This window comes from Plasmodium cynomolgi, chromosome 3 (genome assembly GCF_000321355.1).
Source record: "Plasmodium cynomolgi strain B DNA, chromosome 3, whole genome shotgun sequence".
NCBI classification, from domain to species: domain Eukaryota; phylum Apicomplexa; class Aconoidasida; order Haemosporida; family Plasmodiidae; genus Plasmodium; species Plasmodium cynomolgi.
The window spans coordinates 353569-380286 of NC_020397.1; the positions used below are offsets into that span (position 1 = coordinate 353569).

The window sequence follows — 26718 nt, forward strand, 5'->3', positions numbered from 1 at the left end:
CTACTCCCTCACCGCTTCGCCTCTACTCCCTCACCGCTTCGCCTCTACTCCCTCACCGCTTCTCCGTCAGGCTGCGGATGGACCGGATCAAATACTTGCAGTTGTCCACGAGCAGCTTGTTAAGTGGGATGATCTCTATAATGGTGTAGTTCTTCTTCAGCTCATCCATGTGTGACGTCATGTAAGCCTTGATGCGAAAAAAAAACTCATTCAGCTTGACCTTCTCAATGAGGTCGAAGTTCTCAATATTTTCCTGCGTGACGTACTCCTGCCTGAGGGCCATGAACTCGTCAGCGGACAAGCCGTTCATGATAGTACGAGCACATCCAGCAAAGGCAGAGGCCCTCAAGGAATCCGTGCTGTCTGTAATTTTAAGATTAATGGAGTAGTTATATATGGGGGTGTTATTTTTGTTGCATTTGGCACAGTACATAGATTGGTCCATCATTTGGGAGGAATTAATATCGTCCTCTTCCTCCTCCACGACATTTGTAATCATTTTTTTATTGCAATCCGGACAAGCCGAGTACACAGGGATGGAGTTATAAATATGATCGATGAAACCAAAAGTCGTAAAAACGATTCCTTTTCCTGATAAGGCATCTTCATTAGCCAAATTAACATCCTTTTTAATTTCTTCAATAGTTTTTTGTAACTCGATATGGAAGCTATTCGTATTCACATTCACCGAGCTGTAAAGGTTCTGTTTGTTACTACTCCACCAAGTCTGTAGCACATGGGTTCTCTCAATTTCTGGATTCACGTCAATCTTTGTCTTTGGGTGGGACTCCAGTTTTTTTCCCTGCCACTCACCAACTTTTAAATACTTAAAGCAGATTATGCTGTTATCTCTTAGATGCACTTCTTCAATTTTCAAAGCATGTTCTCCCCACAGAGTTACATTAATCGTTTCGTTGCTATCATCTATCAGAATTAGATCCCTTTTCTCTTTATATTGTCCTGTTTTTTTTATCAATATTTGCATCGTTTCTTGGAAGCTGAATACTACTCCTATCACATCTACTAGCGAACCTGTATTCATATTTTTTATAGTATCTATAGATGCAAAATTGTAAATAAATTTGGGGATATTATCATTTTCTTCCAACAGTTCGATAATTGAATTTTCGTCTAGCGTAATTTCACAGTCATGTTTTAATGTATTAAATTTTTTGTTAGCTGCCTTGACATTTCCTTTACTTATTTTATATATTTTTCCTACTTGGAGATAGTCATACCATTTGTCCACTGCTTTTCCAAAAAAGTTTGCTTTTATTTCTCCATCTTCATCACACAATTCGATGTTGAATACCTTCCCTTCTTTGTTTCCTGAGTAGAACCTTCTCACATTATCCTTAGACTGAACCCTTGCCTTGATTATCCATTTGGATGAATACTGGGACAGCTTATTTATTTGCATTAAAATGCCATCATTTATTTTTATTACTGGATTGTTGGTTTGTTGGTAGGGGGCGCATTTCCTGCTATTCCTACTGGAGGTATTTTCTTTCAGCATGCTCTTTGTGTCGCTCCTCCTCTCCGTGGGGTACTCCTCCATATCGTTTAGTGTTTCCTTCGTTTCTTGCAGACTTCCCATGCTTTCGCTCCTTGCCTTCTTGCTCGGTTCCATCCCTCCCCGGTGACCACTTCCGTTATTATCATTGCCTCCGCTTCCTACACCGGATGGGCCGTAATTGCTCCCCCCCCTATGACCGTAACCTCCTCCACTGGTTGCCCCCTCAGAAGGAACATACCTCTCATGTATCGCCTCTTCGCTCCTACTAAGCTTCGCCACCTCTCCATTGTAATTCCTACCATTTCTTCCCCCTTCATCCATTTTCGTACCCACCTCATTCGAGTTTCCTCCTCCGCTTCCATTCCCGTGTGGAGCTCCCATCCTTCCGTAATACGTCTCATCGTCCACACTTCTGCAGTTACCCCCCTCTTCTGCATCACGTGGTGGGGGGTAGCTATAGTAGTCATGCGCCCCGCTTGCGTTCTTGCTCATGTTGCTGTTCCCCCTGCCACTTTGATAATAGCTCCTCTCTTCGGGGGGGCCCCTCTCTGGGTTATTCCCAGTGGGGGTATACCGGCCCTTGTACTCCCCGGCGGTGGCTGCCCTCGGCCCAGCTGCCCCCAATCCAGCTGCTCCCAACCCAGCTGGTCCCTCCTCCATTTCCCCCTCGTACATATAGGCGTTCGTGTTGCTCGTGCGCGCCTTGGGGTGACTTCTACTAATGCTTTCCCCCAAAGGGGGTTCTTCTCTGTACACGCTTGAGCCCATGGGGGGGCCGACTCCGGGATCGTAACTGCTGCCGCTTCTGCCGTTGTTCAGCTCTCCTGCGATGTTATGCGTCCTGCTCTTACCGCTGCTGTAGTGGTTCTTTCCATAAGCGCTATTTGCGCTATTTGCGCTATTTGCACCATTTCCACTATTTGCACCATTTGCGCTGTTGGGGTCATACCCAGCGGTGTTGTTTCGATTGCTGTAGGGCTGGCCCGCCCTCTGCGAAGTGGGGTCCTTTTGGTGCGAGAGAGATGTGGCCTCGCGGGGGTTCCTTTCCAATTCGTTTGCACCGTACGGGAGATAGTCGCGACCGGTGGAACTCTCGCCATGCGCGAACTTGGCCGTGCTGGGGGGGTCATTCAACCTTTCGGGGAATTGCTTCCCCCTTCCCTTATCTTCTGCCATTCTGCCGTGGTGGTAGTTTTGCGGGGCGTCCCTATACGGCGGCCTCTCCCCATAAGGGGGTTTATCCCCGTAGGGTTGCTTCTCTCCGTAAGGGGGGTTATCCCCGTAGGGTTGCTTCTCTCCGTAAGGAGGTTTATCCCCGTAGGGTTGCCTCTCCCCGTAAGAGGGTTTATCCCCGTAGGGAGGCCTCTCCTCATATGCAGCACTGCTATTCTTGGGCACCGGCTCCTTGATCAAATTTTCTCCCGACACTCGTTGATACCTGTCATAGCTGTCAGCTCTGGTGTCCCCTTCCTGGCGATCACTCAATTTGGAATAGCTAGCTGGCGGAATGGCAGTATTACTGTATTCTGCCCCTGCTCCTGCTCCTGCCCCTGCTCCTGCCCCCGCCCCTGCGCTCCCTCCACGGGGGTAATAATTACTCTCCCTCGTTTTGCTCTCATTTCCATGCTCACTTGAATAGCGGGAAATCATGTTGCTAGTTCTGGCTCTCCCTTCTCCATTGTATTCGCTGACAGGTCTAGATCCCCCATCCTTAGAAGCGTTTTCAGCTTTTGTGTTCAGCAACAAGTAGGATATACTCTGAAGCTGGTATCTCCTAAACAGGTCCTCAATATCGAAATAATCTACACTCATAAGGACCCGAAGTTTTTTTGTTAATATAAAAAGCTTTCCATAGTAATTTGTGATGGAAAATTTTTCTATAGCTATTAATTTTTTTACATAAGATATAGGTGCAGTGGTCATACTTGCTTCTTCCGTCCCCACGTGTACAATGGCATAGTACTGTGGTGGGATGGTGCCATCTATCACTTTTAAAAAAATTTGATTTGCCCCTGCATTCATTTGACTGAAACATATTAATGTTACCTGTGAGGTTAACCAACCTATGCTTTCTTCTGAGCTGGGTTCTGTAAAAAATTTGTATATAAAGTCAGGCGTTGCCTTGGACAGAATTTCTTCGTTCCTGTTCATTTTGGCTTACACTGCTGTGGGTGGTGGTGGTGGTAATGCTAGCTGGTCGGAGCGCGAACGATATTTCGATTGTCCACTTTGTTGGGCAGTGGTGATTGTGGCGGCACCGGGGTGGACTCGAGGTCTACACTTCCCGACCAGGGTGCGCGCTCATCCCACGGGCACTCCTCGGGCATTTGCCCAACCACACACAGCATGCAGATGCACACACAGCATACACATGCACACAGCATACAAATGCACACAGAATACACATGCACACAGCATACACATGCACACAGAATACACATGCACACACAACATACAAATGCACACAGCATACACAACTATCGCGCGACTCACATGGATGCACACAACGCACTGAAGAAAGGCCCAATTGAGAGAGATCGCGGAGGGGAAAGAATCCACAAGAGCGTCCACCTAGCGTTGTTTAGCCATCTCCCCTTTCGCGAGCGAAACGGGGAAAAAAGGCGCGGAACAAAAATGTCTTATTCCCCTTTCGCCTACCCCACTTGCTTTCCCTTTTCTTCAAGCAGCGGCATGCAGGGGGGTGTATATACATGTGCAGGGGCAGGCCCACTCGCACCTGCACAAGCGGGTGGTTAAACCTGCTCGCGCACTTTCACGCGTACACTCACACGAACATACATACGTCCATCCATGCATACGCACGAACTATTAAAGTGACCTTAAAAGTGAAAAAATGGCTTCCTCCTACTTGGTCAGATAATGTCACAAAATTTTGATCAAATGGGCTCCTCCTCCTGATTGGGTGGGCTTCCTTCTTATCACTGTTTCTTTTTTTCTTCACCCCATTTGGAGTTTCTGAACGTGGCCTTCCCCTCTTTCTCGACTGCGTCGCTATTCAGGTGGTAACTTTTTTTTTTTTTTTTTTTTTTTAAACACATGAATAAAACTACCCCCACCTGCTGTGTACGCCCACTCCTCATGACACACATATACGTATGTACGTGAAAGGAATGACGGGGAAAACTGTGTCGCCTTTTTTAGGGGCACAGAGAGGAAGGGGCTTTCATACACTTGCCATTTTGTCAATTTTGCCTCTTTAAAATTGTTAGCTATAAGAACCGGTTTTGCTTAAAAGAAAATATTTTCCTTTCGAGTGGAAAATCACTATCACGGAGTGGTGGGCACACCACCTGGGGTAGACTGCCGTTTGTTCTTTTGCGACCGCGGGTGGGCTTTCATGTGGGGTCGGTCATGAGGGGAGTGAAGCTGGATGGGGGCGGCAGTACAGATTCAGTTCTCTCCGCTTCCCCCCGCTTGGACAAGTATCGTATTGCCCCCCATCCAGGAGTTCCTTGAGAAAGACCCCCGGTGCGCGAACCCTAAGTAGGTAAGGCATCCCCCGAGGGGTCCGCCAACAGGATGCGCACAACAAAAAAGGAAGGCCACCAATTCGAGTAAAACCAAATTAACACATGGTGGGGAGAATGCTCAAGTTCAAGTACACCTGGACAAATTTTTTCTCCCTGTGTGAATAAATAATTCAGAGTGACCTCCGATAAAGTGGCTCTTCCCCCATTTGGTGGTGATCCCTCCCCTGGTCGATCGCACCGAAGGCTCACGGCGGTAATGGTTTATAATGCCGCCCAGCTGCACCCTCCTCCTGTTTCTCTTAAGCTTGCTTACTCGTGTCAGCACTATACAGTGGGAAGAAAAATTTGTAAAGGTACTCCTACTGGATTGTACGATTGGGAAGGACCTTCCTCGGGTCGTTCGAACAACAATATGGTTAACTCAACACGAATACTTATGTGCCTTTACCCATTCGTCCCATCTCCTCCTGTACTCCCCTTTCAGTACCCAAGCTTCATTTTCTCTCAGCAGAAAATTTCACAGTGCACTAAACCCACAAGCCGACTGTGCCTCCACCTGAACAAACCATCCCAAAACAAATTCGAACTGATAAGAAAAAAATTAGAAGGCATAGGAGTGTTTCAAAAAGACATCGAAGAAAGTTTCGTCAAGGGCACGGGAAAAGGCGGGCAGAAGGTTAACAAAACGAATAACTGCGTCATGATAAGATATGACAGCGGGGAGGGGGAGAAAATAGTAATCAAATGCCACAAGTACAGGTTAGGAGGGCGAACGGGGAAAAGGAAAGAGCGGGAAAAATGAACAAAAGCAACTTTGATAATTCGCCTTTGGAATTGCCAGACAGGCTGCCCAGCATCTCCCGTCTTATCCATTTATTCCCAACTCTGTTTACGCCTCAGTTGTTTTTCACGAATATGTACGTGTATGTGTGTGTATATATCTACATATTTATACATTTACGTATTTTTTTTTTTTTTTCCATTTTGGCTACCTCCACCGGCACGCAGATGTTTACAAAAAAACAGAATATACGCACGGGAGCTGCTGTACGATAAAATTACTTCCATTAGGGACAACCTGGAGGATGCTATTACTCACGAAATTGAAGTAAGTCTTTCCACACACGTTCTTTCCTTTTGCTCGAGCATTTAAGATAGTCGCAATTGTGTGAATGGTCTGCATGGTCTGTATGGCCTGCATGGTCTGCCTGGTCTGCGTGCCCGGCGAGTGTTTCACGTTTGTTCACCCCCTCCTACGTAATGGCATGGCAAACCAAGCACACAATTTTTTTTTTTTTTTTTTTTTTTTTTCCAAAAACCACACCCGCAGAAGGAAAAGCGAAGAGTATTAAAACCGACGGATAGGGAAAAGAGGGAGTCAATAAATTATAAGAAACGCAGATCGGAAGTGAAAAACAATCGGCAAAAGAGTTTTCGCTATGAGGATGACATTGGTTGAAATTTCTTCAATTACGTGTCATTTATTTTTTTGGTCCTTTCCCCCGAGCGTGTGTATAAGTGGTTAAAATGGTGTTTCTCCCTCTGTGGCAACGTTTGCATGAGGTGAATTTTATCTCCCCATTTTGTCCCTTCAAATGAACATACACTTTTTTGTGGCTTTACTTTACCCTTTTCGAAATTTACGTTGCGAGTATTTGACCCACTTGGTGGACCGTCACCGCCACCCGCTGGTGGTGTTATGATGCCGCTTCGAATGGTCAAATGGGGCAGGACAAAAAGCGAATTACAAAAGGTGGGACAAAAAAAGCGAACCGGAAAAGGCGAGTCACGTGTCTGTTGCATAGGTATATATTCATATATTCACATATTCACATATTCACATGTTCACATATTCACGTGGAGTCCCGCGTCAGGCGTTTATGTCCCCCCACGCCAGGTACGCACTTGCGGCCCTATTTGGCGGCAAACACAATTTGGTTTTCACTCCATTCGTGAGGAGGTGGTCTTTTTCCCCCCATGCGGCAACAAAAAATAAAGCAGTTCAAAGGCGGGTCATGCTTTCACAAAAAGGTACATCCGCACAGTACGTTTTGTAAAATCACGTCGCGTTTTTCATCACGTTAAGCTTTTTTGCCACAAGGCATCAAATGAAAAAGCGAGAAAGTTACGTTTTTTTTTTTTTTTTTTTTTTCCTCTTGTGCAATGGCGCTCAGAAAATTTTATAAATTACTCTTTACGCGCGAGTACAATTGCATTGCAGATATGGGCCAAAAGTCCCTTCGAACGAATTATGGCGAAATGTCCTTTTATTTTAATTTTTCGTTTTTACTCCATACATACCAATAAATCCAATCCTCATAAAAATGGATAACAGTTTTTTGCATGAAAAAATGAAAATAAAAAAATGCCACGCAGCGTAGGCAGCAGCAGAGCCATATGCCACGGAAGAAGAGCACAGCGATGCTGACGGGGAAGGGATATTATTCATTCCTCACCTTTCTCGCGGCCGACCAACGTGCAAACTACAAACGCGCATGTACGTAACGCGAATACCATTTTGCCGTAGAAGTACGCTTTGCTTTATGTTCACGTTGGAGCGGTGATTTGGCCCTCCCCCCAAGAAAGAAGAAAAACAGCACAGTGGAGTCATTACATATATATAATATGTATATTTTTTTTTCTTTTTTTTATAATTGCGCGCAAGTTTGGCCATTTCCTTTTTTTTTTTTTTTTTAAATCGCCTTTTTCTCACTCCGTGCCAGTTTTATCCTGTAGGATGGCACGAGCTGCGTACTCGCCTCTTTGAAAAGTATTTTTTTTTTAAAAGCGCCTTTACACTGGGGCGTCCACTCCATATATCTATCATTGCATGACTTCGCTTTCTGTTGGCGCAGTTTCATCCCCCCCCTCCACTTGCTTCGCTTCTCCCCCTGCTGCGCATCCCCGTCACCTGGGAAGAGAAAAACCGCCTTAACATTATAATGATTAAAAAATTGTTTATACGTATTTAATATCGCTCCGTTTTGAAAAAAAAAAAAATATTCTTTCAAAACGGAGCGGATCATTTTTCGTCACCGAATCGAATTGTTCACGTTGGGAAGACGCCCCCGACATGGTGGTGGGAGGAATAACCTGTACTTTTGTGAAGACGCACTGAGGGGCAGTATTTTGCAGAGTTACCACGGCTGAATTTGTGTGAAGCGTGATCATCCTCGTGCGGGAGCATCTGCATGTGAAGTGGTGCACGCAGAGGGGTCGCTCCGTTCGTACGTCACTACAGCGCGGATTGTACGTCACTACTGCGCGGGTTGTACGTTACTATTGCGCATTTCGTATGCCACTGCTGTGCATATCGTATGCCACTGCTGCGCGTATCGCATTGCATCCCGCGCCCCCAGGCACCCCCGTATGCACGTCTTCGCGAAGAAGACATGTGCGAAGGGCAACCAAAATAGCTCAACCGGGAAAGCAACTTGGACGCAGAAAAAATTGCGTGTCAGGAAATAAACGTTTAGTCCACCCGAAGGGCACAACGCACATCGCAGAGGAATATTTTACCCAGTGAAGTCAACGCGAAGAAGTTCATCGGGGGAACCCAAACAGACACCATCGCACATGCGCAAGAGTATGTACGGAGGAGTTAATGCACCCCTGTTAACCAAACCAGTGCTATATAAAAAGGGACAGCCCCTTTCTCACCACACCCATCCTATCCATCTCCCGTCGAAAGAGCCAAAATGGAAAGCGCTCACCCAAAGGTAGTCGCCATGGAGGACGCTCACCCAAAAGTAGTCGCCATGGAAGACAGTCCAGTAGGGAACAAACCAATGGACATAAAAAATATTTACAATATGAAAAAGGAAGACGTAATTGTGCAAGAATACATCAACAAGAGTAGTAACTCCACGATTAACATGTATCATAAGGACCAAGTGAATATTTACATCGAGAATAGTGACCTGAATAAAAAAACGTACAACTGTTATACATGCAATATACAGATATACAACTACTCCTTCTTTCGGTACCACTTTAAGTCCGAGTGGCACAAGTACAATTTGAAGAGGAAGCTGCTAAATTTGAATGCCGTCAACGAAGTGACCTTTAACGAGAAGGTGCACAGCTTGACCAAAGGGGGGGGCCTCGTAAGCGGCAGCGGTCATGACCCCGTTAGTGGAGACCCTACTAGCAGCAACCAGTGCGCGCATAAGAAGCACAGTAACGGGAAGAAAAAAAAGGAGAAAAAAAACCACGCAGAAGTGTGCAGCTGTAAAAAGGCGAATAACGGAGGAAGCTACACGAGCAATAATTGTGAAGCACAAAAAATTAAATACGCAACGAAGGAAGATGTTTTAATGAACAAAAATGTAAAGTATGACAATCCCTTGGTGTGCTTCTTCGATAACAGAATTTTTAATTCAATAGAAGAAAATATAAAACACATGAATGATAATTATACTTTTTACATCCCTGATTTAAAGTACGTTACCAATTTGAAGAAGGTTCTTCTGACCATAGGGAAGAAAATTTACGAAGAGAATATCTGCATCTACTGCTTTCGCTGTTCCAAGTGTGTCAAATCGTTACAGGCGCATATGATCTGCAAGAGTCACACCAAACTGCATGCAGAGTTTTTTATTTTTATTCAAAAATATTACGATTTCTCAAAGTCGTACGTTGATCTGTTAAATAGGTACATTACTAATAAGGAGGACAAGGAGTTGCTTCTGTGCCTACTCCACAAGAAGAGGAACAACCAAATAGAGTCCAAGCGTCACCGCAGCGAGGAGAGAAGTGTGGGAGAGGAGGGGCAGCATCAGAAGCAGCGAGAAGAAGATCCCTCAACGGGTTATGATCAGACCGCGCGGGAAGACCGTTCAAACGTACGCCCGTCCAACGCGGAGGAAGCCAAAGCCCAACTCGATAACGAATGCGAAAGCGACAACAACAGCGATGATTACAAAGTGAAGGAGGAAGAACTGAGCAAAAATATCAACCATGACACCATATATGAGGTCCTGGAACAGTTCGGATACACAAAACCTGAGCTAAATGAGTACAACAATTTAGTACTTCCGGATGGGTCGGAAGCTATCAACAGAAAAATTGCCTACATTTTTAAGCAGAAATTGCCGCTTGAAAATAGAGCTCCGTCCAAATGTGAAAAGCTTGATGTTTTGAAAAAAAGAGAGAGCAACCAGGACTACCGCAGGTACAGGTCCTATATCGACGTCATGAAAAAATACAACTTGGATTTGAATGTGAAGACGAACGGCTTGAACAAGTTTTACAAAAGTGACTCCATTTTCTTTTTATGATTCTGCGTGGGCCCACGTGTGGTCATCGGGGGGCGTGCATAAATTGGGGGTAAACTTTTTTGTGCGCTGCTGTGTGCACAACAATGTGCATGCATGTTTGGCCCCACCCCGTTCACTTACCCATATGTGAAACGTATGCACATGCATATATATTTACATTTATGTAACCCCCCGTGTGCACCGCAGTTTACCCTCTTGTGTTGAATAAAGCCTTTATCATCACATGGCATTCTCAACGTGTGCCAGCATTTTGAAAAACAACAAAAAAAAGAAACTATAAAGATGCAAATTTAACGTTAGTTTTTGCGCAAAAATGCCATTCAATTTTTCGAACTGTGTTATGTTTTTAGCTAGCTGGAAAAAAAAAAAAAGCAATTTTTGCCTGAACAAAGAGGTAGCCATTTGGAGAAAAAAACAAAAAAAATGTAACTTTTTACCTGAACAAGCTAGCCATATGGGGGGGAAAAAAAAATGGTAGCATAACAACGCCAAAAAAAGCAGTGACACTATTTTAACAAAATGCGTGTATGGCGCCTCCCATGTCTCCACCTCCCCAAGCGGGGGTGGACACTTCGAAGGCTTCTACAAAACGTTAGCCCACATCAAAAGCCTATGTACCACCTTCGCGTTAGCCGTCGCGAAGTAATCCTCCCGTGTAACCCATTTATTTTTATTGTGGTAAATGGCTTTCCCGTACTTTCTGCAGCCAAGGTAAGCGGCTATGTTAGACATGCATTCATTTTTTATGTGCACTTTTGTATTTTCGCTGTAATTTTTAATCCGCAATATATTGACTAACTCTTTATGTAACCGTTCGTGCATGTTGACACAATCTGATACACCGCCAACAAGTACAATGTTGTTCAGCAATTGTTTTCGTAAATCCATTGGACAGGAACATACACACTCGAAAATTAGCTGACTTAATGGCACTACGTTTTGCTTGTAGTAATATCCCGGTAAGTGCGCTAAAAACTCAGGCTGAAAATAAATTTCATGGCTTAACATTTCAGCCTTGGGGTCTATGTAAATATTACTGTATGGAATTCTATGAGGCTTCAACAAGCCATTACAATCGCTGTTCATTTTTATGCTCCGGTCAATGTCTAGGCTTATGTAACTGTTTAACTCTTTATAATTTTGCACAAGGGTGTAGTCAACGTGGCTATCCTTTGCTTTGACAAAATTGGAAATGTATTTAGTTATTAGGTGGCCTCCTATTTCGCAGTTCTTCGCGCTGTCCAGAAAAACCCCGTGATTTTCCGCTACTGGGGATACTCTGCTTGCGCTTTCGCCTAAGTCTACAACGAGGGCTTCGCGGATGGGAGAGGTGAAACGAAAGAGGAGTCCAATTGAGCAGATGACCATCCGGTGTGCTAATGTCAATGGAATTAGGTGCCATCAAATCGAAACACCCCTAACAGAAGAGAAGCCACAACTGAGCTTTCCCCTTTTTGCGAACCTGTTTTCAATCCGTAGTAGTAGGACGCCGCTAGAGAGTTGTAAATAAAAGATATCGATGCGAATTGATGAGTCTTGAATGCCCAATTGAGCATGTTAGTTATGAACAACTTTTCCACTTTTTCGGGAATGGCTACGAGTAAGTTGTAATCGTCTGTTGTTATGTTTAGTCTCTGTTTTGTATGACGAAAGGGGGAAGGAAAGGGATTAAAATTGCGCGGGAGGAGCGATTTGGGGGGAATTCCCACAGAGGGAACACGTATACATATTAGTGTGTGCATGTATGTTGGTATATATGTGGGCATGTGCATGTATTCCCGTGGGGAGCTTTCCCTTTTCCGTTACCTTCACCAGGTAGTTGTACACTTCGAACAAATCTGTGAAGTCGTTCGCGCTCAAGGGATGCCGAGGGTCAGAAAACGTCATCTTCACATTTAGAAGTTCGTCTCCTGAACAGGGGGTTCAATTCGGGGGGAACGTATGCAGAGGTGTCGAAGGACTACAAATGGTTAGGTCTATATATACGCGCATGTCCATTTGTTTATTGGAGATCGGTCAATCTTTTTCTCCTTTTTCTTCTTCTTCTTCTTCTCCTCCTCCTCCTCCTCCTCCTTCTTTTTTTTTCTCATCTCCACGTAGTAGTGATTTCATTGGGGTGGCACCTTCCTCGCCTTCCATTTTGGCTGTTTCGTATTTAACTCGGGTGTACTCTTCGACTGCCTCGAGTCCGAACTGTGTGGTGAAGCGGGCCCATTGCGCGCATGCGTGAAGATGTACACTCGTGATAACGCGAATGTGCATGCCCAGACAGCCGCTCGCGTGGATCCAAATGACGACGTCACGCCTCCATCTTTGGAGGCTGCACGATGTGGATCAATTATCGGATGACTGCCTCTCTGCCTACTTTCACCTCCCTCGAATTGGAAAAAACTTTCCTGCAAAGAGAAGAAAAAAAATAAAAAAAAATATAAAAAAATAAAATAAAAATATACACATGTGTGTATACCCCTTCTCACACACAGGGCGCTTGGCCAAATCATACTCTACATATAAGCAAGGGATTTGCAGAGCTGGCATTTCCTCCGTGACGACTCCCATTTTGATGATCCTTCGGGAACAAATAGGTGTTATCGTGTAGCCGTGTGGGTAAGTAGGCGAGTGGACCCATTTTTAAGGGACGAACGGATCAGCTAAGTTTTAAGTACTGTGGCCACTCAAATGGGGTAAATATTATGGTACCGTTTTTTTTTTTGTTGTCTTCCTTTTTCGGCACTTACAGATCTGCCGCATCCTACTGATTGATATGTTTCCCCCTCCACGCTTACCAAGACCCCGGGTCCAAAACCACGACGGGTATGCTTTCCTCCGTTGCCCCTTCATCCTCTGCACCATCCATTTTTATTTCTGTTAGGAAAAGCGAAAAAAAAAAAATTTTTGAAAAAGCCACATAGGAAGTTCATAATACATGAACAATGAAAAGGAGACCTGAGTTTTATTTTGCAGACATGTCATTTTAGCAGTGGGACAAAAATTTATGTTGCTCTCCCTCCGACTGTTCCAGGCGGTCCTCATTATGTTCGTACTTATGAATGGAACAAGTGAAGCGAACTAATTGCAACGTCGCGTTTATGTAACATGAGCCGGTGGAACGACATTGGATTGGATGTCACATTTTTCGTCCCCTTTTGTGTATTAAAAAAAATGTTTGAAACTTCGCTTCACACGATTTGTACTTCATGGACCCATGTTTAACGAGAGGATAACTTTTTTTTTTTTATTTCCCTTATTTTGAGGTCCACACCAAAGTGCGTCGCTGTGGCTACTGAAGAGTCTTACGGCGCACGCAGGGGGGGGAGAGGCACAACCCAAGGGTCGCAGCAAAAAGGGGAACTTCGACGCGTGCAGAGATATGACCACAATAGGGGATCCACAATAGGGGGACCGTTATCCCAGACCGCTAATCACCGTGTAGATCACAAAAATGAATTTACAAATGAAAATCAGTGAATTGTTCGTTTAGGTAAGCATGATGAGAAGAAGGGAGTGGGCTTGTTTTGCCTCTTTTTTTCCTTCATTTTTTGCCTTCATTTTTTGTCTTTTTTTTTTTTCTTCTCCCTCTTCTACCCTTTAAAAGCAGCACATGGTGATTTAAAAAAAAAAAAAAAAAAAAAAAAGGAACAGCTACGGACGCATAATACAATTGTGTATTTACGCGCCCACACATACACGTGATTTCGGAATTGCTACAAAAGTAACTACACATGGACAAAAAAAAAAAAAAACGTAAAGAAGTCATGATGTAAACAAAATAGGAGAAAAATCTGTACAGACAAAATTGCTTTTACAAAATGAACAGTAATTATACATACGAACGAACATACGTGCATCGAATGAGCGCGTACACACAAATACACAAACGAGGCTGTTTGCAAATAAACTGGTAAACAATTGAGTGCATAAAGGTCCTTTGCACACACGTGCGAGATTTAATTTATTTAAATACTCGAGGGGGTTACTTGTACGTACTGTGGTGCACGCCTCATGCGAGCGTTCACGCTTCGATGGGCGCACATCTCCATGTAACTGTAACTTCCTCACGAAAAAATTAGAAAAAGATATCCTTTTTGGGTAAGCGGTGGGGGCTGTGCGTCTCGGCGCTGTTTATATGATGTAGAGATGGTTCGCGCGTTTTGTTATACCCATGGGTCGGGATGACCACGTCGATGAGTTAGTGTGGGTATGTGTAGCGTCTCTTTTGTCGGATTCCGCGATTCGTCACCTCTGTTATTTGTGCCCACTGGGGACCCCTCTCTCTTCCTCTTCTGTTCCTCCACCGAGCGCTCCGTAACTCAAATGACCCGTTCGATCAATTAAGGTTCCCCTTCTTCACGCGTTTGTATCAAAACCTGGAGTCGCACAATTCCCCAAATGGCGTTTTCTGCCCTCAGCTGGGCTGCAGTGTCCACCGTGATGACTTTCGAAGGGGTTCGCCTACCTAGGCAACACACATCAGCAAAAGTATACAAATATTACGCACTAACATACCACTTCTCACCCAGGACGAGGCCCGCCCGATCAGATGGGGGGGCTCACCTCTCCCGATAACAAGCCGAGCCGCGTGAGGCATCCTGTCGCGCAGTTCGCTAAGCGGTCAACTCAGCGTTCCGCTCAGTTCGGTTCAGTTCGGTTTAGTTTATTTTAGTTTATTTTAGTTTAGTTCAGTTTCGCCTCCTTTATCTTCTCTTCCTTTATCTTCCCTTCGCTTCTCTCCCCTTCCCTTCGCTTCTCTCCCCCCGCTAGTGCTTCTCCTCCCGGGGGTCGGCGAGGACGGAGCTGTTGTGCGAGATGTTCTTGGTGAGGTACGTGAGAGCCTTCATAGCGTCGACGTATTTGATGTTCCCATTTTCGGTGTCCAGCAGAAGTGCGTGCACCGTTTGCAACGTGACAATAGAAGTGAGGGAAGCCACAGTCACGCGGAAGTAGCCCATCATTTTTAACATGAGGGAGATAAAATTGGAGTACTTCTTGTTCACGTACTTATCTACTAACCCTAACCTAAACTTAGAATCTGTGAAAAGAGAAATGATCGACAACTCGGGGTCGGGTTTAATACTCTTCTTAAAGTAAAAACATCGCATAGTGCACCCTAAATTATCTGCATGCGCTTTTATTTCTTTGTATATATGGCTAAGACTTTCTTGCGATTCTTTATTTACAGGGTATTTTAAATGAATATTCAGGTGGTCCAGTAGTTGATCCAACGTCCCTAGGTAGTAGTCCAAAAAGAGAGAGTAGCAATACAACACAGGCTCACAAAATAAATTTTCCAAAGTAGCATAATCAACAAATTGCTTGAAATATGAACTTAATTCTTTTATGTATTCCACTATGTCGTTCTGTGTGTTAATCATATAGTCATTTATTTTTTTCATTTCCAAAGAGGCTCTGTTGTGGACGTTTCCCCCCTCTTCGTTCAGGTTATTAAGTATTTTCTTCCCAAGATAGTTGAAATTAAAACGGGAAGATGAATCCATACACGTGTTGATAGAGTCGAAAATGTTATACGTTGTAAAATAAATATCTTTCATTCTGTCACTTGGCGTGGACATGGTAACGGAGTCTACTAGTTCGTCTCTTCTCAATTTATATTCTATAGGTAAAGACTCAAAGGTTCGGTGTAGAGCATCTTCCTTTTGTTGGATTTCATAAAGGAAGAACAGCAGTGTGTATACTGTGCGGTCAAAAGCGTAATAATATTTTTCAATTCCTTTTTTTTCAATTGGATTTTTTTTTTTTTCAAGTTCATAAAAATCTTCATGCATTTGGGTAAAGTTATTTTCATATAGGCGGTTGATATTTTGCTGCACACCTTTGTAACTGAGGTAGTACTTTTGGGGTAGTTGCCTGGCCATTTTATCTAAGTAGGGCTTGTTTCTGTAGAATAGGATGGCTAGACTAAACAGATGAGAGAGCATTTTGTCGTAGTACTTCCTGTTTCCGATGGCCGAGCTGGTCCTACTGTTCGTACTGCTGTAGCGCCTGTTGTCCACACTCGGCATTCTACTGTCCACGTTGGGGCTGCTTCGTTCAAAGTTCCGGGCACTGCCGATGCTGGGGCTGCCTCCTTCAAGGTTCAGACCTCTGCTTCGGGCGCTACCTCCGCTGCTTCCGCCGCTACTTCTGCCGCTACTTCCGCTGCTACCTCCGCTGCTACCTTCTCCGGCACTTTCGCTTCTACCTCCGCTGCTTCCACTGACTTCGCTGCTAACACTGTTGGCGTGGCCAAGTTTGTTGACGCTGCCCAGATCGCCCAGGCCGCCTAAACCGCTTAAGCTGCTAACGCTGCTATCGCTGCTACTGCTGCCGCCGTTCTGCATGGACAGGTGAAATTTCTGCAGTCCCCACTTTCTCTTGGCATACCTCTCCTCCAATTCGCTAACTTTATTTCGAATGCTACTTTCGTCCTTCCCAACACTCGATGAGTTTTGAGATATCTCTTTATTTTTTGCCAAGCACTCATCAGTCGAAGTAGACCTTACCTTGGAATCATGTTTCAGTTTTTCTTTGCATTTTTTTTCCCACCCTCCATCTAACTTATTCTTTGCTGCCTTCATATCCACCTTGGATCTGTTAAAGTCTTTACCTATCAAGGCGCAATAAAAATTCAGGAAGTCTTGGCGGAAGTTATTTTTGTTTGGGACTGGTTCATCGGTTGATGGTGTTATTACATTCTCCTTTAACTTTTTTTTGGACGAATTGTTTTCTCCTCCTTTGAACAATTTTTTCTTGAATTCGTGCGGGTCGGGAGGCACACCCACGGAGTTGCTCAACGTTACGCTGGGTTGGAAGCTGTCCTGATAGCTGTCCTGATAGCCATCCTGATAGCCATCCTGATAGCTATCCTGATAGCTATCCTGGCAGTTTTCCTGGCCTTCCTTCGCGGGGAGCGTGGAGGAGGGTCCCTCCCCCCCGTCTTCATCACTTGGATCCGACTCATTAAAGCATTCTTCTGGTATTTCTGTCAAGTCCTCACCGGCATGTCTCTTCTTACTGTCATCATTGCAGTTACTGGAGATGCACTCTGTGAGCACCCGGGGGTGGCTGCTAAAAGAAGGGGATGGAAGGAAAAAAAAAAAATATATATACATTAAGGGGATGAACTGCTGCGCAAACAAATATGCACGTGCGAGAAACGGCGCGCTAACTGCCACTTGCAAATGCCACTCGCGGGTGCCCTCACCTGTGCCGGTCGCCTTCGTGCGGAGTCGTCGCACGAAAGTCCTCATATACGTCGATAATGTGCGCTGAGCGCAAATAAAGGGGAGCTACCAACCACACCACCTTATTAAGCATCCTTGCAAAAGTGAAGTGTGCGCGGTAGGGTTTACATCAAAGGGGTGCGGGTCGGAGACTCTCACCTCACTATTATGCATGTCGTTACGCACAACGGGAGAAGAAAAGCATACCAAGCAAAGAGGCACACACGGAATGCTTAAAAAGGAGAAAAAAACAGAAAAAAAAAATAAAAAAAAAAAATAAATAAAAAATAAAATGTACACGTGTCTACAAATAGTGCTAGTCTTGGTCGAATTACAAATCAGACGCTGCGACATTTGTTTGCTTCATTAGCCTATGCGTTCGCGTGCGCATTCGTGTATTGTTCATTTTTTTTTTTTTTTTTCTGTCCTTTACTCTTCCTAAGTTGGAGTGGACCATTAGCTCTTTTGCTCATTTTCGTTTTCGCTTTTTCTTTCCCTGGAATGAGCTCGTGTCACCTAGGGGACAGTCGCACGCGCAGGTAGAGTCCCCCACGAAATGAACACACGCGCGTGCATGTACCAGCACCTGTGGTGGAGACAAAAAATGGTCACTCGTTAGCCGCGGCAGCAAAAACGGCCAACTGGTTTATTCTCCCCGCGCAAAGGTTAAAAAAAAAAAAGGGCAATAAGACGCAGTAAGCTCAGGCTCTCCCTTGTTCGCTGCAGTGTTTGACTATATGCGGCTGCGAGCTGAACTGTACAAAAAATTGTCCCGACGAACGATCAAAAAAATACAAAAAAAAAAAAAAATGGGATAAAATGGGACAAAAAATGATAAAATGGGGCAGAAAGGGATAAAATGGGACAAAATCGGATAAAATGGAACTTATTAAAAAGTAGCGAGTGATCGGCCATGTCAAAGAAGGCAGTGGTCAATCCCCGACAATGCAGTGTTGCTGTGGAGTCATTCAACTGCAATAGAAAGAGCGAATGACTCCTGCGAGGAAATTAGAAATATGTAAATAAAGAGGCATCTAAAAGGATACGTACATATACATACGCCACTGTCAGGTTAGCAAAAATATTTTCGCTAAAGTGACATGGGGAAAAGCGCAAAAAAAAAAAAATTATCAAAGGGGAATTCTTGTTTAAAATGGGAGAAATGTATTTCGTATTAGGAAAAAAAAAAAAAAAATATACATATAAATACATATATGCATTTGGCAAATGTACGTTTAATATAAATAGGCCCTGCTGAGCGCTACTTAGGAACATAAATTAGAATCGGCAGTTTTTTATAACTATATTGCTAACCTGGTCTTTTAAGTAACTCGTGCCATCATCCTGCCAAATGGGCTTTAGAGAAGGACAGCGACCCATTGCTCATATGAAGCCAAACATTTTTTTTCTTGTCCGTTCTCAGAAGAAGAAAAAAAAGGGGGACCCGCGTTGAGTTAATTGGGACTGCCACCGTTCGAGCGTACGACAATGACATATTGCACTGCATCGTATTGTACTGTAATTATGTTATATTATTTGTGCGTTCTTTTGGTCACTGCTAACGTGGAGCTACTTAACCCATTCAGTGTCCCTGGTGGGTGCCGTCCCACAGAAGCTATGTTGCCCCCCAGCACCGCGCATGCGCGCAGTGCACTGCAGTAAAATGTGAAGCGCATCTGTCGGTGGTTAGCAAAAGGAAGGTCGCAAGAGGGTCGAAAAAATAGGGCCGCAAGAGGGTCGAAAAAATAGGGCCGCAAAAGGATCGAGAAAAATAGGGCCGCAAAAGGATCGCGAAAATAGGGCCGCAAAAGGATCGCAAAAATAGGGCCGCAAAAGGATCGCAAAAAAAGCGCACCGGGTGCTTCTAAACGGAATGTACTTTTATTCGCATCCGCTCATCGCGGTGCCTATTCTGTTAGACTGATGAAGAAACGAAGCGGTGAAGCGGCTTAGTTGCCTTCTTTCAGGGCCCACAAGGGGGGAGCAAACCAGTTGTAAAAAAACTGTGCGGAAAGGAACTACCCAGCCCCACATGGCTACATTCGCAAAATGGAAAAAAAAAGGTGGCACGCAGGATGGTTGCTTCTTCAAATGAGAAAACAAAAATAACGCGGCTTCCGTACGAATCGACGTTGCCTCCATTTTTTTAAAACTGTTCCTTTTAAAAAATTTATTTGTGCTGTTATTTACTCTGAGCGAAAAGCAACCTTCAAAAATGCGAAAATTTTTGTGGCAACAAGAAGAAGGCATATTAAATAGAAAGGAATAATTATCCATTTGAGACAGTGTGTCCGAGTGGTTAAGGAGTCAGACTAGAAATCTGATAGGCTCTGCCTGCGCAGGTTCGAATCCTGCCGCTGTCGATAAATTTTTTTCATTGCGGCAAAAAAATGAGGAGAAAATTTTGTTTTCTTCGGAACGCAAACCACAAAATAGGTTTATTTCTATTAGGAAAAGAAAAAAATATTTACGTTTTTCTTTCTTTCTTTCTTTTTTTTTTTTTTTTTTTTTCCCACTACTGTCATTATTGTATAACTTCCCGCGCTCTTTTGTTCCTTCTATTAAGAAGGAAAAAATGAAAGAATGAAAGAAGAAAGAAGTCACGGGTGATAACGGCTCCATCGGGAAAGCATAGAAGAAAAGGCAACTCGATCAAACGCACAGTGATACGCCTACAGAAATATGCACATAATATGTGTCAGTAAAATATGCTCAGTTGTGCCAATTAATTTCCTTCTTTCCCCTTTTCTACTTCAAATCGGGTCAAGGAGGAAAGCAATGCCAACCAACAAGTATGCGGTGCGCCTTCCATTTTTCGGTGGGGAAAGGGCACACTCCCCACTCCCCTTCTTTAACTTCTTTTTTTTCCTCCCCATTTTTGCCATTCCCCGCGAACTAAAATTAAAAAATAAAACAAAAAAAAAAAAAAAAGGCGGAAAATAAATAAAAATGTACATATATATATATATGTATGCTTGTTAAAAGCGCGTAAGAAGGGAGGAAGGTGTCCTTGCCCAAGCTACGGGCCTCCCTAAACACCGCATGGTTAACTTAGGAGAAGGACCACCTCTTCCCTTCCATATCTCAAATTTGTGGTCCCCTATACTCAGTGGAGAAACAAAACCGGGGAAGGAAATTTTAATCTACCATCATGTTCTTCGCGGTTTTTGCCTTTAGTCTCTCCCTAAGATTATTTATGCACAGACTGTACTTTTGATGACGGGTGGGGTGGATCCGCAAGGCTCTGCAAGAAAGTGACATGAACAAAAAGTTATTTCCCGCCCGGGTGTGCTACCACCTTATCTTCTTCCCCCTCCAAGTGCGCGAAATGATCATTTAAAAAGGGCAAAAAAAAAAAAAAAAAAAAAAAAAATTGTAAATAGTGTTGGCATTTAAGTCCACAAAAATGCAAACACACATATGTAATAAATTTTTTATTTTTTTCCTTCTCTCTCCTCTTGCCCATCGCCTCTTCTCCTTTTGGTTTCTCTCTTTAATGGAACCTCAAGGAAAATAGAACTTTAAAATTATTTTCGTTCATATTATTCTATTATGCAAGGAGAATACAACAAAATAATATGCACGAAAAATCAAGTGCCCAATGTGGCTTGTAAAATTCCGTGCCATAACGCATTTCCTTCCGCTTTAAACACATATTGGCTCTCCCTCTACTGGCTGATCCATGTGGGTTTCGAACCCACGACCTTCGGTACATAAGACCGACGCTCTAACCACTGAGCTAATGGATCTTAATGCATAATTCTTTCTTCATAAGCTACATCAGATAAGATAAGCGGTAATAAGGAACAAAAAAAAATTAACTCTCTGAAAAAAAAAAAAAAAAAGCCCCTTAAACCGTAGCCATTTTTACTAAAGCAAACGTGCGACCCCGCATTGGCATTATAACTCTCTGCCCTTCCTCCAGTAGTGACCTTCCCTCGTAAACCCTAGAATCCCCTCTTTTTTTGTACTTCTTAAATTGGGCCTTACGGTCAGCCATACATTGTTGAAGCTGTGCTTTCGGGGAAGTAGCTCGCCCTTGTGCGTACCTCCTCGGGGGGGAGAAGCACCTCTTCTTTCCCCTTCGAGTTCCTTTCACTTGCGACGATTTTCCCGTGCTAGCTGCCATCACTGTTCTACGCGCTAAATGAGCATTTTCACTAAGAATGTAAAATTCACCCAATTTATCCGCTGCAGCCGACGCGACGAGTTCACGTAAAAACTGACACGACAATGGACCGCTGCGATCGCTTGTTCACGGTACAGTCAGTTAATAGTCAAAAGTTGCGCTATGTAGGGGGGGAACACACAGCTGCTTAGTTGCACAGTTGCTCAGTTGCACAGCTGCTCCGTGCTCAGGTTTGCAATCCCGCACAGGGCGCACGAGCATAAATCATTTTAGATGGTCGCTTCCCGCTTGGCATATTTCTGCGAGTGGCTCCAAAAAGGGGAGACAACATGGGGGCGTGAAAACACTGTCATCCATGAAATGGACACAAAAAAAAAGAAAAGAAAAAAGAAAAGAAAAGAAAAGAAAAGAAAAGAATAAATAAAAGAAAAGAGGAACGAAAAGAATAAATAAAAGAAAAGAAGAACGAAAAAAAAAAAAAAGAGGCATATGCTGCGCTGAGAGGTGTACCCAGCATACGCGGCGGTGAGCCATCCCTGCGCTATTGCGGCAAATGGGCGAACACACACACCCCTTTTGCTTTGTCGTTTTTTTCCCTAATGGGAGTTTTCCCACCCACGCAATCATGGTAACGCCTCCCGGGTGGTCCACTTCACGCGATGGTTATTTTTTTCGACCCACTACCACGGCGGTGTGGCTTCTGGTTCCTATTTGGGGACCGCCTCCTGCGGTTGGTTACTAACCTTTTCGGCTGCACCGCTACACCCTTCACGGGCCTATCAAATTCTTCAGAGAGGAAAACCTCATTCTGCGGGTGGAAAGGGGGATGAATCCATCAGGATGATGATCCACGTGTAGGGCGTACACACACGCGAGAGTGTACATAGAAGCGCTCAGACGAGTTAAGACGCATGAGATCATAGAGGAACTCACACTAGAGCACACGCAAAAGCACACACTCAGGCATGCTCTTTCGATCGCTCCCCTTTCGATCGCTCCTCTTTCAACCGCTCCCCTTTCGATCGCTCCTCTTTCGACCGCTCCCCTCTCGACCGCTCCCCTCTCGACCGCTCCCCTCTCGACCGCTCCCCTTTCGATCGCTCCCCTTTCGATCGCTCCCCTCACGATCGATGGACGTACCTCCTGCGGACGCGGCCCGCCTGGCCGGCGTACAAGCTGGCGCTTTCGCTGGACTGCGCCTTCTTCTTCATCTCGGGGCTCTGAAAAATCACGACGACGACGGAGAGGTTATCCAGGGCCTTCCTTTTGTAAGCCAACTGACATAGAGCCTCCGCCGCCACAGTAGGGTCAGAACTCTCCACCAGGGAAGCCCTCACGGTGTTCACCGCTTCCTGAGAAGTCATCACATCAAAAATTCCGTCGCAACATATAATCAGGAACTCATCGTCCTCCGTTAAATTTATTTGAAATAGGTCCGGTTCACAAACAAGACCTTTTAATTTCTCTCTAGTCCTTTTATCAAACGAGCCAAACCCTCTACACACTCCTAAACAGCCACCTAAATACCCTTCGTCGTCTAACATACCCCCAGATGTTATAATCCTCTCCTCTTCCTTTTTATTTCCTCCAGCTCTGTGATCTACCGTTACGACAACTGCCCTCCCATTTTTACTCAACACACACCTGCTATCTCCTATGTTCGCAATATACATCATGTGGTTGAAAATCACACTCACACAGGCTGTACTTCCACTGGAAAAATTGGAGTGATTATCCTCTTCATTATTTATTGTCTTTCTACACAAATGCTCGTCCATCTTATGGAAGGCATACTTTAACGAGTTAGACATTCCATTACCATTTATGTAGTAGGTGTGCACGTGTAGATGCAGTAACTTCTGGATGATGTTCACTGCCTTCTCTCCGTTGTGTCCGTCGTAGATGGCGCAGTACATGTAGGGCGGGGGGGTCGTCCCAGCCTCCTCTACTCCCGCCGCCACCCCCGACGCTGCAGATTCGACCGAGGGACACCCAAACGATCTGTACACACTCTGCGTCTTCTGCAGCATGTCGTAGTACTCCCTCTCGAGGGACTCACTCAACAGATTTCCCCTCTCCTCGATCGCCTCCTTATACTCCTTCTGCACGAACTCGTTCACGTCCCTAATGGTGATTACTCTGTCTTCGTTGTACGTTCTGTTTCCTTTGAAGCTGAAGAAGCCTATCTTAAACTCCTTCCGTTTATCGGCTTCGCTACCCTTGCCTTCCTGCCCGTCCAAGTCAGTCACTATATGATTGCTGCTCCTGCTCTCCGACGTTGTATATGTGTGCCTCCGGTACTCCTCGCTCTCGACAATGTGCACCTTGTCGCTACTCTGGATTATCTCATTATGATTAACATGCGTAGTTTGCTCGTGCTTTGTGAATCGTGCGAATTCGCCAGGGGGGGATCTTCCCGCCGGTGCTGCGACTGCCCCGGAGCGGTTAGCCTCCCCAATGTGGTTACCCACTCCAATGTGGTTAGCCTCTCCAATGTGGTTACCCTCCCCAATGTGGTTACTCACTCCAATGTGGTTACCCTCTCCCGCTGGACTTCCCGCCAGTACTACCTCACTCCGCTCCACGGTTGTATGCATGCTCTTTGTGTAGCCGCTCCTCACGCTGCACCTGCTGGCGAACGGCCTCTCCTCCGCTGCGTCCAATTCGTTGGCGTCCCCCTGTGCGGAGTGGCCCTCGTTGGTCGGATGCTTCCTCCCCCTCAGGGAATCCAAGTACATCGTTTCGCTCTCGCTCCTGCTGTAGAGGTACTCATAATTTATCACTTTCTTCGTGGACCCCCCTTCCGACGAAATGTACGTCTTCTCCTCCAGTTCGTTTACCCTTTTCACATTTTCGTAGTACGCCACTTTGTGAATACCTGCTTGGTTCGCATCATCATTCGTGCGCTCCGTCTCCCTACTGTGGAATTCAACACCACTTCCGAGATGAGAGAAGGGGTAGGCACCCTCACGATCTTTTCCTACCCTCGCCTTTATCGCTCCCCCTCCATCTGTAGAAGAATCTTCCCTATTGCTACTTCCGCCCTTCCAAATATTCTCCTCATCCTTTTTATAATAATACCCTGTAGGGAATAACCCCTCCTTGTCATTGCTAGCGATGAACCTGTTTCGCACGCTGCTGCCGCTATCGCCGCTGAGGTTGCTCCTCAACGTGGACATATCGTTGTCTTGAATCACGTTTACATTTCTCGCAAGTAATAGATGCGCATCTACCTCATCGCCGCCGATACTCAAATGGGATTTAGCCTCCCCGATGAAGTCATTTCTAATGCTATAAACTGGGAACTGTTCGTCTTGGCTGGAGAAATCCTCCCCCAAAGGGAAACCCGTTTGCTTCTTCCCGACTTTTCTCTCCATACGGTAACTATCCTGCATGGCGGCCATCACACTTCCTTCCGTATTATCGTCATCTTCGTCATTGCTTTCACTGGTGTTACACGGTCTAGGTATTTCTGTGCTTATTTTACGGAGGCTCTCTCCCTCCTTGTATATTATCTTCAAGTCTTCCACCTTAACAAGGCAGTCCATAATATCACCTGTGCTGTGTCCATTTCTGAGAGGCAACGATGGTATCCACTCACTTTGGCACTGATTCACATTTTCTTTTTCGAAGTTACAAATAAAGAGCTCTATGTAGTTGTATCTACCCTTTTTATACTCCTCCGAAAAACTGTCATTGAAAAGCATCGAAACACCTAGATGCAAAATCTCATACTCCTCATTAAATACAATTGGAATGATGTCGAATTCCCATTTCTTGTTCCTAACGTTCGCATAATAATCCAGCACCGAAAGGAACTGGAACCTTTTCTTCTTCTTGTACTTAAACTCCTTCCACAGATCTACATTTTTCTCATTATTTATGTAACATTTTTGATGATATCTATTTAGCTCTTCCACTAAATCATGTATCTTTCCGTATACATAAATAGGGTTGTCTTTCACTGTTTTATCGTATGGCTTATTCATATGCAACTTGGGTCAAATGGTGAAGAAAGGGGGGAGGGATGGTGCAAAAAAAAAAAGGGGTGCATTCGGTGAGGGTACCGTTTTATATGGCTCCCAAATGTGTTTTCCTACACGGATGCCTACATGGAAGCCTGTGTGTGACCCTTCGAGTAGATGCTTATTCGGCTCTCTCTCGAGTTCCTTCGCCTGGTTCAGCTTTGCTCTGCTTTTTCCTTCCTATACAGTTTTTCGCCCTTGGCATTTTTTATATTTTTTGCGCATCGTTTTCACATTAAAGGGGGTGCCACATTATGCTTTGCGTAAAAACAATGCGCATTGGAAAAAAAATCGGGTATGGAAGCGGGGAAGGACGCATGGAAGAAAACAAAAGCTTTGCGAATTAGAGAAATGGCGACCTCACAATTTTGAGCATACTTTACTTGATAGGTATAATATGAGAAGGGAAGCTGTAACTGTGTTCCTGCCTTGTGTGTGTGTTGTTGCGCGTGGGGAGGCAAATGTATACTCGACAAATATCTCTTGTTCTTGGAATGGAAGTCCGTCGGATGGAAGTAGGCACACGTACTCCAGTCGTTATGTGAGCATGTGCATGGGGAAATGTGCACGTACACGTATACGTGTGTTTAAAATTACACATGGGCGTGCGGTCCTCTCGCTTGATCAGCTGTGCGTACCACGTCGCTCAGCACAATATACTGCTACGTACACACGGCCACAGAAAAGGCTGCACGGTTGGCTTAATTTCTGTGCGCACGTTTGTTTAAAAGGGGGGAGGAGGGATGAAGTATCCTATTTTACATGTTGTGCAAACGGAAGGGGTGTTCACGTGGAAGGAGGCGAAAGCATGCATGAGTAAGTTGCACGTTAAGGGGTACACCAATGTTTACCAGGCAATCAAAAAGGGGGTCAAATTAAAATGGGAAACTTAAAAAAAATATTATTTTGCACAAGTTTTTCTATACTTGCTCCAAAAAATGCAATTTTGAACTTTTTGCTTTAAAATGAGGGGGAAAAAATGTAGCTGCTAAGAGGTCTCTTTTTTTTTTTTTTTTTTTTAACGTTTAAGCAAATAGTTGTTATATGGGGGGAAAATG

At 44.6% G+C, this 26718-nt stretch overlaps 6 protein-coding genes and 2 non-coding genes across 8 annotated transcripts; 3 read left to right on the forward strand and 5 right to left on the reverse strand.

The window, feature by feature from the left end:
- Window positions 1-52: 52 nt before the first annotated feature.
- On the reverse strand, window positions 53-3667 carry PCYB_031730 (replication factor a protein; the record flags this gene model as incomplete). The annotated part of the gene is made up of 2 exons (XM_004220843.1): window positions 53-3528; window positions 3580-3667. 2 exons carry the CDS (start codon window positions 3665-3667, stop codon window positions 53-55), a joined length of 3564 nt encoding a protein of 1187 aa, XP_004220891.1.
- Window positions 3668-5109: 1442 nt separating this feature from the next.
- Window positions 5110-6466, forward strand: PCYB_031740 (polypeptide chain release factor 2; the record flags this gene model as incomplete). Its single annotated transcript, XM_004220844.1, has 5 exons — window positions 5110-5135; window positions 5312-5360; window positions 5492-5766; window positions 6016-6115; window positions 6338-6466. 5 exons carry the CDS (start codon window positions 5110-5112, stop codon window positions 6464-6466), a joined length of 579 nt encoding a protein of 192 aa, XP_004220892.1.
- A 2239-nt stretch (window positions 6467-8705) lies between these two features.
- Window positions 8706-10286, forward strand: PCYB_031750 (hypothetical protein; the record flags this gene model as incomplete). The annotated part of the gene is made up of 1 exon (XM_004220845.1): window positions 8706-10286. The coding sequence occupies one exon, from the start codon at window positions 8706-8708 to the stop codon at window positions 10284-10286; it is 1581 nt and encodes a 526-aa protein (XP_004220893.1).
- Window positions 10287-10870: 584 nt separating this feature from the next.
- On the reverse strand, window positions 10871-13796 carry PCYB_031760 (actin-like protein; the record flags this gene model as incomplete). Its single annotated transcript, XM_004220846.1, has 7 exons — window positions 13331-13796; window positions 13073-13151; window positions 12652-12682; window positions 12410-12479; window positions 12093-12196; window positions 11749-11920; window positions 10871-11599 (listed from the first exon to the last, which is right to left on the reverse strand). Coding segments are annotated over exons 2-7 (1176 nt in total), but the record flags the coding sequence as incomplete, so codon positions are not given.
- A 1247-nt stretch (window positions 13797-15043) lies between these two features.
- On the reverse strand, window positions 15044-17600 carry PCYB_031770 (hypothetical protein; the record flags this gene model as incomplete). Its single annotated transcript, XM_004220847.1, has 2 exons — window positions 15044-17351; window positions 17488-17600. The coding sequence occupies 2 exons, from the start codon at window positions 17598-17600 to the stop codon at window positions 15044-15046; spliced, it is 2421 nt and encodes an 806-aa protein (XP_004220895.1).
- A 2187-nt stretch (window positions 17601-19787) lies between these two features.
- Window positions 19788-19869, forward strand: PCYB_031773. The gene has a single exon. It is a non-coding gene; the product is annotated as a tRNA-Ser (tRNA).
- A 1313-nt stretch (window positions 19870-21182) lies between these two features.
- Window positions 21183-21255, reverse strand: PCYB_031777. The gene has a single exon. It is a non-coding gene; the product is annotated as a tRNA-Ile (tRNA).
- Window positions 21256-21904: 649 nt separating this feature from the next.
- PCYB_031780 (protein phosphatase 2C) lies at window positions 21905-25624 on the reverse strand (the record flags this gene model as incomplete). The annotated part of the gene is made up of 3 exons (XM_004220848.1): window positions 21905-21934; window positions 22375-22443; window positions 22787-25624. 3 exons carry the CDS (start codon window positions 25622-25624, stop codon window positions 21905-21907), a joined length of 2937 nt encoding a protein of 978 aa, XP_004220896.1.
- Window positions 25625-26718: the final 1094 nt, after the last annotated feature.